This window comes from Stegodyphus dumicola, chromosome 6 (genome assembly GCF_044657685.1).
Source record: "Stegodyphus dumicola isolate Sdum_Otavi_A_Nest chromosome 6, ASM4465768v1".
Classification (NCBI taxonomy): Eukaryota; Metazoa; Arthropoda; class Arachnida; order Araneae; family Eresidae; genus Stegodyphus; species Stegodyphus dumicola.
Window position 1 is genome coordinate 194,857,803 of NC_140773.1, and position 14,944 is coordinate 194,872,746.

At 31.6% G+C, this 14,944-nt stretch overlaps 1 protein-coding gene across 2 annotated transcripts in view; it reads left to right on the forward strand.

Moving 5' to 3' along the window:
- LOC118205221 (synaptophysin-like protein 1) overlaps positions 1–14,944 on the forward strand; it is a 52,636-nt gene that overhangs the window by 15,923 nt on the left and 21,769 nt on the right. For both annotated transcript variants that reach the window (XM_085819311.1, XM_085819310.1), the window contains exons 3-4: positions 1,228–1,343; positions 4,549–4,759. In XM_085819311.1, the coding sequence (XP_085675437.1) occupies positions 1,228–1,343; positions 4,549–4,759 (327 nt within the window). The remainder of the gene's footprint in view (positions 1–1,227; positions 1,344–4,548; positions 4,760–14,944) is intronic.

Genomic DNA, 14,944 nt, shown 5'->3' on the forward strand with positions numbered 1-14,944 from the left:
TATCTCGCAAAAAGTGTTTTTGCTTTTCTGTTAGTCGGCACAAGTGGTGAATTGCTAAATATAGCCCTTTTTTCATCTATTTTAATATATATTTCTTAAATTTATGAAAAATATTAATTTAGAATGAGTTATTCGTTTTGTGAAAATGAATTATTTTATTTTCGAAATTCATGACATTGCTGGTTGATTGATTGCATCGTTGTCAAAAAGCAAACTCTGATGTTGATGAAATTTGTGTATGGCTAATGGAAAGCAACCACTTGCTGCCTTTTTCAATTTTGACATCTCTGCTAATTCAAGATATTTTTTCCTGCTTTCTTGAACTTGGTTTTTAGTTAAGAGAAATGCTATGCAGCTATGCTGTTAGAAATTTCAGCATACATGATCATCTGTGATTTGAAATTTGCCGTGTAAGAATTTATCTCTCCACTTATCCTTCTGACAAAGATAAAATGGCACATAAAATAATACTGACACAAATACCGTGGAATGTATACAAGACAACAAATTGATGGGGAAAAATCTGCTAGCTTCAGATAGGGTTAAATTATTGCAACTGCCGTTTGATATTACAACTATTTGATTGTGTAACATTCCACCCCTTGTACCTGCTTGGCAACATTTTTGCCCTCATCGTGACATGCTTGAAAGTTAGAAGATTTTTTCCTTCTTTTTTTCAGTTTAGTTCAATATACAAATTTTTAATTTTGGATAAACTTTTGAAGAAAAAAATGTGTTCTTGCCTTATTTATAAATATGTGGTAAAATGGATTTTAACGTTAAAAAAAAAGCACAGATTTTTTTTTTAAGGCAAAGCAAAAATTCACTGTTTTCCTGTGTTAAAATGCTCTAAACTTATGTGTTGTAACAGAATTTTGATGTAAAAAGTGTATTTAGTAGTCTTTAAAACTTTTCAGAAATTTTCATATATCTTATACAACAATTTATTTCGATAAATAAGTTAATACACAAATATACACATTTAAGAAATAAATAAATTTAATGTATAACTCGAAATTTCACAAACCTTCCGAAATTAATCATTTTATTGTTTATAGTTAGAAACAAATTGTTAGTAAAGTAAATTGTATTTTGTTTCCTGTATAATTTCAAGTGCTAAGTCATTTGGTATCCATAAATGTTACATCTTTCTATTCAATATTTATCTCCTACTGCATGTGTTTCCCACAGTTTTATGTACAATCAAGTATTTCCTTTTTATTTCAGGTGATGTCTATATTTGCATTCGCAACAACTGCTGGCTTTGAAACATTTGTTACTCTTGAAATTAAATGCAAAGCATTTGAAAGGACTGTACAGTATAAATTTGGATATCCATTTAAGTAAGCATTATCATAATAAAATATTTTTATTATTTGGCTTTTATAATTATTACTGAAAAATATGTCACAATCTACCTGTGAAAATCTTGACATATAACACATTCAAACTTTTCTCTTGTACTAAAGTGACAGTGGGTACAGGGCATTAAAAGAATATATTTTATTAATGATATTTATTCATTGAAAGGTAGCCAGAGAACAAAATAGAGATTATATTTTATTTAATTGTCTCACCATTAATGAGAAATCTGCATTTGCATGTATCCAACTTTACGTAATGTGTGTGTCCAAAGAAAGATTATGATAATGAATCTTCAGTGTGGGGGATTAGTAAATAGGTAATTTGTTTAGTCTTTATGAATTTTAAATAGATGTGTTTGCTATGAAAGTTTTCCCGCCAAAAACCGTTTTCAATAAAGTTAGAATAAAAAACATGAAAGCAGTAATCTTTAGTGCAAGTGGTAATCAATACCAAAATCTATGATTTTCTGTCAATGTTGTGGTAGTTTTTTAAAGCGTTCAGCCCAGAAACTTTGTGACCGTAACTCCAAAAACAGAACAACCTCATTTCGAACTTCCTGTGCAGAATGGAAGATAGCACCAGCAAGATGTAGCTGCAGGTGTGGAGAAAGGTAGAAATTCGAAGGAGCGATATTGGGGCTATATAGTGGCTATGACATTAACTCTGATTCGGGCAACAAATACAGATACATGTGGTCGTGCATTATCTAGACAAAACATTATGTGCCAGAACTCAGTTCGATGTTTTTCCTTGATAGCAGTGTCAACATGGACTAGCATTTCGCTATACACTTTACTGTCGAGTGTTTTACCTTTTCCCTGATACCCTTTGTGGATAATACTACAACAATCTCACCAGATACAAAGGATGAGTTTTTTCCTTAGTCAAATTGCTTTTTGCGACGCAGCTGACGGCTGACCAGGCACAGACCTAACCACTTTTACCTGTGTTGTTGAAGTAAATCCACCTTTCATCGAAAGTGATGATCCGGTCCAGAATTTTGTCCTTGCGTTGGTATTCGAGTAGATTAGTGCAGGCCCGAACATGTCCATCCTTATCTGTTTGAGTCAGCTCATGTGGCACCCAACTGTTGAACTTGTACATCAAATTTATGCAATGCATAGCGCTATTAATGGACATGGCTCTAATGTCTGACTCGTGAACAAGCTCTCGAGTGGTTGCATATTGATCTTCTTCCACAAGTTCTCGCAGGCGGGCCTCATTCCATCAGTAGGCCGGCCAGAACATGCTGCTTCTTGAATGTCATAGTTCATGTTTTTGAACTTTCAGTACCAAGCTTTTACAATGTCATATGATACAACATTAGTATCTAAAGCTGTACACATGGTTTGGTGACATTCTGTGGCTGATTGTTTGCTACAGAAGTGGAAGTAAATGATGGTTCTAATCTGGTAGCATTATAGTTCCATTTCAGACACCTTGTACTTAATGGTAATGGGTTTTTTTTTTTTTTTTTTTTTTTTTTTTTCAAATTTCACAACATAGTGTTCTAAAGCACTTAATGTTAATCATATTTTTTTTTACAAATATAACAACACAGTGTTCTAAAGCACTTAATCGTACTCATTTTTTTTTTACAAATTTCACAACACAGTGTTATTTCAAATGCCAAAAATTGTTTGACAAAATATGATTAAATGTGGTAGTGCAAACTTTTTGTGTAGACAATATTTGTGGTGGTGGAAAACTTATGTTAAACCCGATGAAAAAGTTGATTCACATAAGAATGTAGATCCAAAACAAGAATATAAATATTCGCTAAATTTGGTGATGCTAAGATACTTTTCTCGATTGGCATATCTTCTTCAAGTTCTCTGATTTGTAAGGTTAGATCAGTTTTTAGAAATATAATATTTCTAATGCCTTTTTTTCTTTTCTTTCAATATTAATGTGTTAGAAATTTTTGCTGCAGTATGTTTTACAGAAATAATGGATATCAATAACTGCATAATATTTTTTTTTTTTTTTTTTTTTTAAATCTTGAAATCTGACCTCAAAGTCTTCACTAACCTCTTTAATTTCTCCACTGTACTTTTCAATATTAATATATATTTTAATGTAATATATATTTTAATGTTTTTAGGTGCTAGGACATATCTAGAAAGTGTTTAAGTTTTTTTTGTTGAAGGTTATTATTATGATCAATATATGATTTTGATTTGTACACATTAATGCTATTGATAATTTCAATTATTATCTTAATTTTTCTTTGGATTTTTAAATTTCAATCACTCAGTTTCAACGTAAAATCTGTAAAAAATGATAAATCACTCATCCAGGTTTTATCATTTAAATTTACACTTTCTTGATCTTCAAGAATTCTTGAATTCAAGAAAACATTTTATCTCATTTCATGAAACTGTTGCAGAAATTTACTTATACTTATCCATTTTACGTCGGTATGTAATAATTCTACTTCTTTCATTAAGTTGCGGTTATAAAAGACACTTCTGGAGGGAACTTCCTCCAATGGAATTTACAGTTTTGAAAGCCTTTATCCATTATTTTTTAAAAAATTTAATCATTTACTGACTTTACAGATTTATGAATTATGCAGTGGTAGGATTTGGTCATCAGTTTGGCAGAGTTATAAATCCATTTATGAAACTTATCATTGCTTCTGCTGTATGTATTATAATTAAAATTAATTTAAGGATTGGTTCCTCCAGTGTAGTGATGAGGTTCTTCAAAATGTGAGTCTATTTACACATATAGTCATTTCTTTCAAAGAAATCGTAACCAGCAGTTCTTTTTGGCATACAACTTTTAAAAATCCATGCAAATAAAAATTAGCATTTGTGCTTTGTCACTTTATATCTGTCAGTTCATTAAATTGTAGGGAAAATCAAAGAGTATGTCTTATATTTTCTCAATTCAGTGCATCTTATATTTTCTCAAATCGGTGCATTCAGTGCTTAGGTCTTTGTTGGCCATTCCTGATCTGTATTATATATATATATATATATAATCGTAATAAACTCTAAGCATGATTAATAGGCACTTACAACTTTTTAAAATATTATTGCATTTAAATAACTGTACAGAACTTATTATGAACTTTCATAAAATTGATTTAAAATGTTGAATTTAAAATAAATTTAAAATGTTGAGGGAAGGAAAGAATATGCTTTGTGTACATAATATTTTTGTTTTGCATTTCAGATTGGGAAAGACAGGTTTCAGGGGGCCCGAATCATGTGCAAATATTTCTGATATATCTTATAAAATGTATACGTTTCCATACGACTTCTCCAGTAATGCAGAATTTTTTGTTGCCTCTGGTGTGCTGACTTTAATGTATACTGCAGGAATTCTGTTTATCTATGTGATCATGCATCGATTATATTCAACCAATCAAATGACTCCTGTAATTGTGAGTATTTTTTATTTCTTTATACGTGGTAGTTTTTATGTGGTAGGTTTTTATTTGAATATTTTTTTAAATATTTAAGATTTGCGACCAAACTGACTGAAATAATTTGACTTCAAGAATTAATGCATGCATATGGTATTCATGGGGAGCAGATTTAATTATACATATTTTACTAATGTAATTGCTTCACATTGTTTGTAAAAAGATCATTTTTATCTTAGCTGTTTTCATCTAATTACAGAATGTGCATTGAAGAAGCATGCATATGGAATTCACCAGGAGCAGATTTAATTATACATATTTTACTAATGTAATTGCTTCACATTGTTTTTAAAAAGATAATTTTTATCTTAGCTGTATTACAGAATGTGCATTGAAGAACATATAAAAAACACTTTTATAAAAGTTATTATTTGTATTTTCTTTAAGTATAACTTTTAAGCATACATTTGAAGTGGAATATAAATTGTCCTCAATTTAGAACAGTGTTTTTTAACCTTTTTAACTTTGTGAAATACTCGGAGAAATATTTGTCTCGAGGAATAACATAATAAGAAAGTATAGTTACTAATAACGGGCAAGAATACTGTTTGAAATGAGAATTTTTCAATGGTAGCATATATTTGTTAAATTTTTTCAATGGCGAGTTCATTTTCTGGGAGATGGCTGAATCTGTTGATCATTTCACATCTGATGAGTGAGTGAGAATGTTGCCTAGAATTTATGGGCGGAGGATAAAGACAAAGGACAGGAGAGATGGCACAAATTACCATGCATTATATAGAAGTGTGAACCCATACCTGTTGGTATTAGTGTGCAGCAAACAACATCTAAATATATCATGTTAACTAAGTTAGCTTTTTGTATATTTATGTGAGATTATACAAGCATAAAAATTTATTACTTTCTGAAAATCAACTAGAGTGGAAAATATATTTATTTTTGATAATAATAATATAAAAGCAATGGCAACTAATGCAATGAATATCATTATTGCTATCGATATCTAAATCAGGGATATCCAGCCTTTCATAGGTTCTTGGCTGCATGGCCCAACAAATATGTGTCAGGGGCCACATGTAAAATTTAACATATTTATTGACAGTCATGATATGAACTATATTGATACTGCATGCGATAAAGCTGCATTTACTTTTTAATGAAAAATATAAGAAACAGTGTAAATATTAGTAATATATTATTGAATTAAAAGATTGAGTCGATTTTTCTGAATAGGAAACATTTGCAAAGTATCGTAAAAATTTTTATTGAGAAATAATAACATTTTTCTCATGCAGGCTCATACCATGGAGTGGTTAGCACATCGAACTAGCAATTGTAAGATAATATCCAGTGAGAGTTCAATTGGTTGTAACATATCTGGCTTTCAAAAATTTTAAAGTCTATTAGTATAGCCTGTAAAAGTCATGTGAATGCAATTTTATTCCCTATATTTTAAAATTCATGGGTAAATCTGAAGTTTTAAAAACAGAGTAGCAAATTTGTATACTGAAATACTAAAATTTATTCTAAAAGTATGGTAAAAGCAATCAATGCTGCATAATTTTCACTGTTTATTTGATTGATTTCTGGAGGGAGTTCCAGATTAAAGTAAATTGTTGCTTGCATGCCACACCCAGAGTGACCCAGCACTTGCAAATTTGAAAGAGTTGAACTACTTGAATTTGGCACCAAAGAGCTCTTTTTTATGATGAGGTAAAGTACTTTACTCTCAAGGCTTGGTCCAGATTCTGTCCCACGAGGCTCTAACATCACACTTCTGATTTGATTCCTAGATGTTGCCATTAGAAAGGCCTCTGCTAAAATATCAAAAAGCCCAGAGATAGCAGTTATAAATCAACAACTACTCCCTGGACACCGTACTTGTTTAATATGAGATTGCAGATCTTGAAAATGCGTGTTCTGTTCTTTAAGACAATAGTCATATCCACTAAAAATTTATTTGGTTGTTTAATTTTCAAATTCAGAATAACATGCAGTCAGACATTTATTAAGTTTAGGGTTAAAGAAGATGGACAACAGCAAACTCTGAGAGGATGTCTGGTGTAACAGATTCCAGTGTCAACAAACTTCAAGGTCATGTCTGATATAAATAGTAGTTGTTTATATAAAAAATGATACTCAAATTCTCTTCCATCAACCATGTATTCATGGGATCCATTAAGATCCTGCCAACTTTCTGGTGTTGATCATTCTGGCAGAAGCTGAAAGGAACAGATCACTCTTTCTTTAATTAGATAATCAAGGATAAAAGATATTTAATTAGATGTATGGATACTGTATCATATTTCATCTGTTAACCATTATCTGTTAACTGTATCATATTTAATATGATACAGTTAACAGATAAACTGTATCATATTAAAAAATGTTAAATAAATATGAGCTCTAGACTTGAGATTCAAATGAATATTTGTTTGTCAGAATTTTTCATGTTACACTGCTGGTGTTTATTATTCTCAAATTAACCCATTAGCGCCCAGTGTCCTCATTTGAGGACGCTGTAAAAAATTGTTATTCCCTGCATTAAATTAAAAAATTTTTTTATATGTATAATTTGGTCCGATAGATGACACCACCATACAATGGGAGATGTGCAATTATTTTGGAACTAAGTAAAATTGCGCGGGAAAGATAAAGTATAATTTACCCGTTTTTTGGTAATCGCGTTGTTTATTTTATGTTCCACTGTATGGCACTGGATTTATGAGGTAAATTCTTTCAATTTGTTATAAATATAATCTAGATAGCCCATATTGTGTCATTAGCATGTTTGTTAATATTTATTGTTGTAAATATATCCGTAATAAACAGGAAAACATATCCGTCCTCGTTTGAGGATACTGGGCGTTTGGGTATAGTTTTTATACAGTATTCAGATTTATTTTTTTAAGTGTTTGTTACTTTTGTTGCAGAAAAACTATAAATAAATCTTGAAAAATGAGTAGAAATAAAATATTTAAAAGCTTAGAAGAGGCGACTGCTTATCTTTTTTCTGAAGAAATAGAAGCAGATATTATATCGATGCCTCTGGATGTGGATGATCTAACAGATGAAGAGCAATTCGATGATGATAATTTGGGTACTCCAGTTGTATCAGATGTTGCAGGTACATTAGAAATTACAGTGCCAGATGATAATGATAACCCTATTATTTCGGATAAGAAAAAGGAAAACAATTCCCGTAAACGTAAAAGAGAGTCAATTGTATGGACAAATGAAAGTCCGGCTTACACATTTGGGAATTTGGAAAATTTGTCCAAGAGAAATTCTGATATATTGACAGCGCAAACTAATAATACGAGTCCAGTTGAGCTGTTTGAAGAATTTTTTGCTGAAAGTGTTTATGATATGATCGTAGAGGAAACTAATCGATATGCTCACGAAATGAAAAATAAATTGAATTATAATGTGACTAAAGATGAAATAAAAACATTTATAGGATTTCTGATACTTTCGGGCTATCATACTTTACCCAGTGAACAACGGGACTACTGGGCAGAAGCAGATGATTTAGGAGTAACAATAGTGAAGAATGCTATGACTAGAAATTTCTACTTAGAGCTCAAAAGATTATTGCATTTCCAAGATAATAAATTACATCAATATAACAAGAATGATAAATCATTTAAAATACGTCCCTTGTTAGAAATGCTTTCCAAGAATTTTCAAAAATGGGGCATTTTCCATGAAAATTTGTCTGTTGATGAAATGATCGTCCGGTATTATGGTCATCATACACTGAAACAGTTTATAAAATCTAAACCTATTAGATTTGGGTATAAACTCTGGGCTCTGTGTGGCAACGATGGATACTGTTATAACTTTGCACTGTATTGTGGAAAGGAAACAAATACTTCCGAATCTGACAAACTGCCTTTAGGTACAAAAGTGGTGCTAAATCTACTATCTATTGTAGAAGATCCGAAGAGCCATCGTGTTTATTTTGATAATTTTTTTACCAGTCATGCATTACTAAAAAAACTGAAAGAACTGAAGTTTAGAGCTAGTGGAACAATTCGAGAAAATCGTACTGAAAAATGCCCAATAATGGATGACAAGAAAATGAGTAAGAAAGAGAGAGGGTTTTACGATAGTAAATTTGACACAACAAATGAAATTCTTGTTGTCAAATGGAAAGACGATAAGTGTGTTTCATTGGCCACTAATTTTGACACAATAATGCCGCTATCTTCAGTACAAAGATGGAGTGTAGAGAAAAAAGAAAAGGTGAAAGTAAATCAGCCTCATGCTATAAGTTCCTATACCTCATTTATGGGGGGTGTCGACCTTCATGATTGGTTTCTTGAGAAACATTCTATAGCCATACGAGGAAAGAAATGGTATTTTTGTCTTATTACTAGGATGATAGATATGGCTGTTGTAAATGCCTATCTCATTTATAAAAGGATCCATCGTTCAATGTCAATCAAAGATTTTAGGAGATACAGTGCAGTAACCTATTTGAAAAAAGGAGCCGACTCAAAAGCAATCCTAGGAAGACCAGTACAAAGGAGGATAACATGCAGATCGAACGTGCTTCCTGACATAAAATTCGACAAAATACAGCATGTTATTGGTAAAAGAGATAAACAAAGGCGTTGCCAATATGACAATTGTGCCTCAAAGCCAAGAACATATTGCATGAAATGCAATGTAACATTGTGGATTCAATGCTTTCCTCTTTTCCATAAAAAAAAATCTATCTTAAAAATGTAAAAAAAAAAGTTTTCTTACACGTCTTAAAATAAATTTTGATTTTTAACATTATTTTGTCTATTAGTTTGTTTATATATTAAAACTAAATCATTTTATGTAAAAAATTTTGATTTTTAAAAATTTTACATTTTTATATACAAACGCCCAGTGTTCTCAAATGAGAACGGCTTAAAAAATATGGTTGCAGTTAAAATTTTTCAAAATGCTTTTGAAATACTTTTAATTTATGCATTTCTAACAATGTCTATCAATTTCAAGGCAAAATTTCAAGAATTGTTAATTTGGGCGTTAATGGGTTAAGTCCCATATCATGCACATTAAAGCATATTTTTTCCTCCCCTTTTTGATGCCAGGATCCTGTAGCTTTGAAAGTACTTCAAGGCATGCTCCTCAATAGATGACAAGTCTCAAATTCAACCTTAAAAAAGAAAAAAAGGGGGAGGAACTCTTTTTTTTTTTTTTTTTTTGTCCTTTTTTAATGCAAGGAAAAATGGTGAAATAACAGCTAAGCAGTTAAGTTATAACATTCATTACAAAAACTAAACTGGATTATTGAAGATAATTGGGGTTGCAAGAAAACAAGAAAAAAATCTTGCAAGTGTGTTTTGATGTCATTATTAGCACAAAATCACATCATTGAGATATTTTTGTTTGTAGGAAATATTCGACTAAAATATACATCAGTGCCAAAAAGTAGTAGATGATTAAATGCTTATGTGTATAGGTTTAGATTTTTAAAGTCTTATTAACCAGAATTTAATCTTTTCAAATACAAGTGAAAAATGATATGTTATTGTAGAAATGTTTGCATTGAATTTATTCCAGTTATAATTAAACATTTTGTAAAATATTTAGTTTGCAAGAGCTATATTTTAAGATGTTATTATTATTTCTTAAGAATTTGTAAATGCTTTCTAATTATCTGCACTGCTACAAAACATTGGCAGTGCTTATTAGTGACCTTGTAAATCAGCATGAAACATTTGTTTAGGTTTCTTTGCACCTTCAGTACAATTCTGATCATAAATAATATTAAAAAAGAAGCATTTTATAAGAAACGAGAAGTTTTATGAGAAATGACAAGATTCTATATGGACAATACAGTACAAAGTCCAAAATCTGGGCTCGTCGGGACTTTGCCGATTCCGGATTTGGGATTTTTCCGGATATTAGATCATCAGTTTAAATCTAGTGAGATGACATGTAGTAATTATGAAAAAAAATATGAAATCGTGATTTATGAAATAATGAAGTATTTATGATCTAAAGGATACCAAAAATTACAAAAAAAGCTTAATATTTGTTTACCTTATTAAACATTTCTTTCAATGTAAGTTGTTTAAGTTGCTTCATTTTTTGTGCTAATACTTTCTCTTTAATTCTGTAGACAGACTTAATCTCCTGTTCAGTTATATTGTTGATGTCCTGTAACTGCTGTGTTGAGAATTCTGACTAATTGTCAGCAACTTCTCTGTCACTTTCTTCACTATTGATAGCGGTAGTTTCTGGATCTAGAGCCAGATTTTGCCATTCATTAATTGATTGATGATTAAGGAGCATTGTCATCACAAAGAAAAACTTCTTTTATATCATCTTTATTTATTACCGCTTCTGCACATTTCTTTACAAAATCAGTTAATTGGAAAATTTTACCTTTGTTTTGCGATATCCAAAAACCTTTAAAATTCGCGGCTATCATCATCAAATTAGCTATCGTTCACAATACATATTTCACTATGCATCATGAGCTTGGCGACTAACGACAAGTTGTTCCGTTAAATTTTATCTTGCTTCTATTGCGCACTGAGACAATTAAGCTTGAATTTTGTTAGTTTAGTTATTTATTATACTTATGTCTATTTCTTGCACATGCTTAAGGCTTATCAGAGTTCTGAATAAATAAATTCCCACATATATTTAAGCCTTATTGAGGGCCGGTGTTAGATATCTTACTGCCTGATGCAGTCTCGTCGGTCCTAAATTCTGCAACCCTGTGCGGCCATACGAGCCCTGGGGCCGGTTCTGGGTTTATGTGAATCAGTTATTCTTAATTCAAATATCTCTAAATGTAATCTTTGGGTCTATGAATATCATCAACAAAATCTATTTTTACCATATTGAAAGAAAGTTTTGTTAAGTTTTTCCTCGTAAACATTTTTTAGTGCATTTAACTTAAATCTGTAATCATTGCCAAGCATGATGTCAACATAAAAGGTTACCATACTCTTTTATTATTCAATTACTCACATAAAAGAAATTGTTTATGCATCGCTACATTACTCAAGTTGTCATGTGTTGATAAACATTCGGTGATGAAAGGAAAATATAGTAAGTAATGATTCGCCAGGTTGGTGTCAGATCAACGATGTATCTATGTGGAATGTTTCGGTTTGAGATGTGCGCCAAGCAGATACACAGCAACGGAGCCAAATTACTGATCGTACAAATTTATGCTAAAAAGATTGTTTCTTCAATAACAAGGTATTTTATATAGTGTTGAAGTGAAATTAAGAATCGAGATTCTCCAGATATTTTATTATGTGTGGAGAGGGAATCAAATGCATATGCCTTTGAGGCTACTAGAAAAACGTTGTTGGTTTTGAGGTCCAGATTTTAGATGGTTCCGGATATTGGACATCTGGATTTTGGACTTTGTACCAAGACTGTGGAGTCGGTAGAGAAAATGATAGTCTCCGACTCTTGGAATTTTAATTACTCCAACTCGACTCTGACAACTTTTTATTTTATTAACGCTTGATTGTATTATAACCATGGCTGTGGAGTCACTTCCACTCTGACTCCCTCATATATATATATATATATATATATATATATGTAAACATATACTCATGGGTTACCACTTATTTTTTTAATATAAAAGAAGTAATAGATGCTACAGAAAAAAAAAAATAGCAAATTATTTATATTAATTAGTATTTATTATGAAATGAAAAAGCATTAGTTATTTCTATGAAACAGTATAGCAGATTTTCTTTGTCGGAGAGCCATAGATCCGATTTGATAAACTTCAGAGCTGAGAAGAGTCTTTCCGCATTAACTTGAGTAGGAGTAAGAGCTACTTCTTTTAACTTTTTAGGATAGATTTTTATAAGTTCTAAAAGAGATGTCTTGCAAGTGCAATCATATTTCTCCAAAGACCGTGTAGAAATCTTGTTTGTATTTTTTCATTTTTATATCTAAAGGCTCTTGTTTTTTATTTTCATTGGCTTTGCCTTAGCCTTTTCAATATTATCCAAAAATATTTCCCAAAATCTAATTCATCAATGGAAAAGACTGATGATAGAGACTCAATTGCAATGTCTGCAGTTTGACTGTCCTGATTCGAATTCTCCAATTGTTCTGAGAATAATTTCACTCTTAATGAAAGTTCATAGATGACTTTCTTTGCCTTTTTAATTTGTTCGTCATCCAAGAAAATTCGGTTCGAATCTCCCAACAAGAATATATTGAACCCAACAAGACCTCATTGTCTCGCAAACTAGTTTCTCTTTTCTTCATCGAAGAAATGATTACTTTTGCAATAAGTCCTCCATTTCAGAAAGAGGCCCACCAGCGGCCGAGCGGTAAAGTCGCTGAACACTGGTAGTTTGATCCGAGGTTCGAATCTCGCGAACAGGCTGGCTGCATGGGCGTTTTCATGGTTTAATGTGTTACGAGCCAGTTTCCCTTAGAAAGTCCTCCACGAAGGCATCCCTCCCCTTAGGCAGATAGCCCTCGTGTGCTTTGCCATAATTAAATACACCAACACGCCAACCATTTCAGAAAGAACAAACATCCCATTCTCCCCTCCTGTCAATTCTTCAGACTGCAGCTTTTGTGTGCTATAGAAAGAAGTGTTTCCAATTCTGCAAGATCAATCCACAGTCTTACTGTTAGTAAAACATTAGGGTTATCTTCATCTCCTAAAAAAATTCTTAATTCTAAAAACCTCTTTATCATCAAATATGTAGTTCCTTATCACATTGCTTGATCAATAATTGCTCCTTTTCCTGCTTGCTTCCTAAGAATGGCATCAATTTTAGGAGTTCTTGCTGCTATTGCTGCTTACCTAAATTTACCAGTGAGATTTGTAACTAAATTAAGTAACTAAATGAATAAGTTCACTAATGGCCAATATCAGATCCATCCTCCTCCCTTATATTTGTTTATTAATAGTTCAATAAAATGGAAAATAATTATTAATGAATTCAGTCCGTAAATAAAAATAATAACCCAGCTTGTCATTAATTTTTTTTCAATTCATTTTAATTTCATTTCAAATTCAAACTGCCCAACGAAAACTTTTGTCAGAGTCTGAGTCGACCTGTTTTTAGCGACTCCAGCTCCGACTCCTGTTACTGCTTTGTGCTGTATTTGCATTACATAAACATGTACTCGAATGTCTGTAAGGTATGCACCTGTATGAGTTGCCTGGTGTTGCTTGCATACATGAAAATGCTAGTTGTATGGAATGATGAAACTAAGGGTGTGAATAATCATAGTATATATTTGTTAAATTATATCAACGTATGTCATAAACAGTATTATAATGTTTATTCATAAACCTGCTATCAGTATTTTGTATCGATTTCCTGATATGGTAAGCATCTCTTTCAGTTTTCTGATTGTTTAATATCTGGAATAAATTGTTAAAGATTAAAGTGTTAATTGAAGCTATAGTGGTACTTTTTAATCATCCACACCTCCACTGAAAAACTGTGGAAGAGATTTCATGAGGCACTGCACCATGTCAAAGGCAACCCAGGTATACATGTAGCATATATGTGTTTTGAGTGCACAAGGATTTGCACTTTTGAAATTCTAAGATCATTTTCCAGGTTAGTATTTTTTTAGCTATGGGTATATTTGTTTTTGTAGTAACAAATCAGAATGGGGCTATGGAGTTTGTTGGCTGAGAAAAAAGAAAGCATTACTTTTGAAATATAACATTTTGCCCAGCCATTGAGAAAGCAAAAATTCACGTTCTATGAATTTGTACTTCATAAAGGACAAATTTTATGGAAATGCAATGTGAGAAATAGCAAGCAAAATATTAGAATGTAGTCAGGAACTGGTTTGAGGATAGCCATATCACATTTACAACAGCTGTTCACAGGAATATATATTAGTAAAGTTCTGTGAAGAGAATTGTGATTATCCTCAAACCTAGCTGTTGATTGATGAAATTGCCTCTAAGAAGTGTGCATGTCTTCTATGTTGAATGAAGGATGTAAAAAAGTAGGCAGAACTGGTTGCATCATTGAAACAGACATAAGGATACTCAAACAAGAGTTTCTGTCCAAAATTGGTTACAAGTTCACGAGTGTCCTTCTAAGTCAGCATCAAGTTTACAACATTTTAGTGGGGTTGTGGATATTTAGAAAGTATTGTTGTGAAATTTTATACATGTGTAAATGTTTTAGTGAAATTTTATATACAAATGTA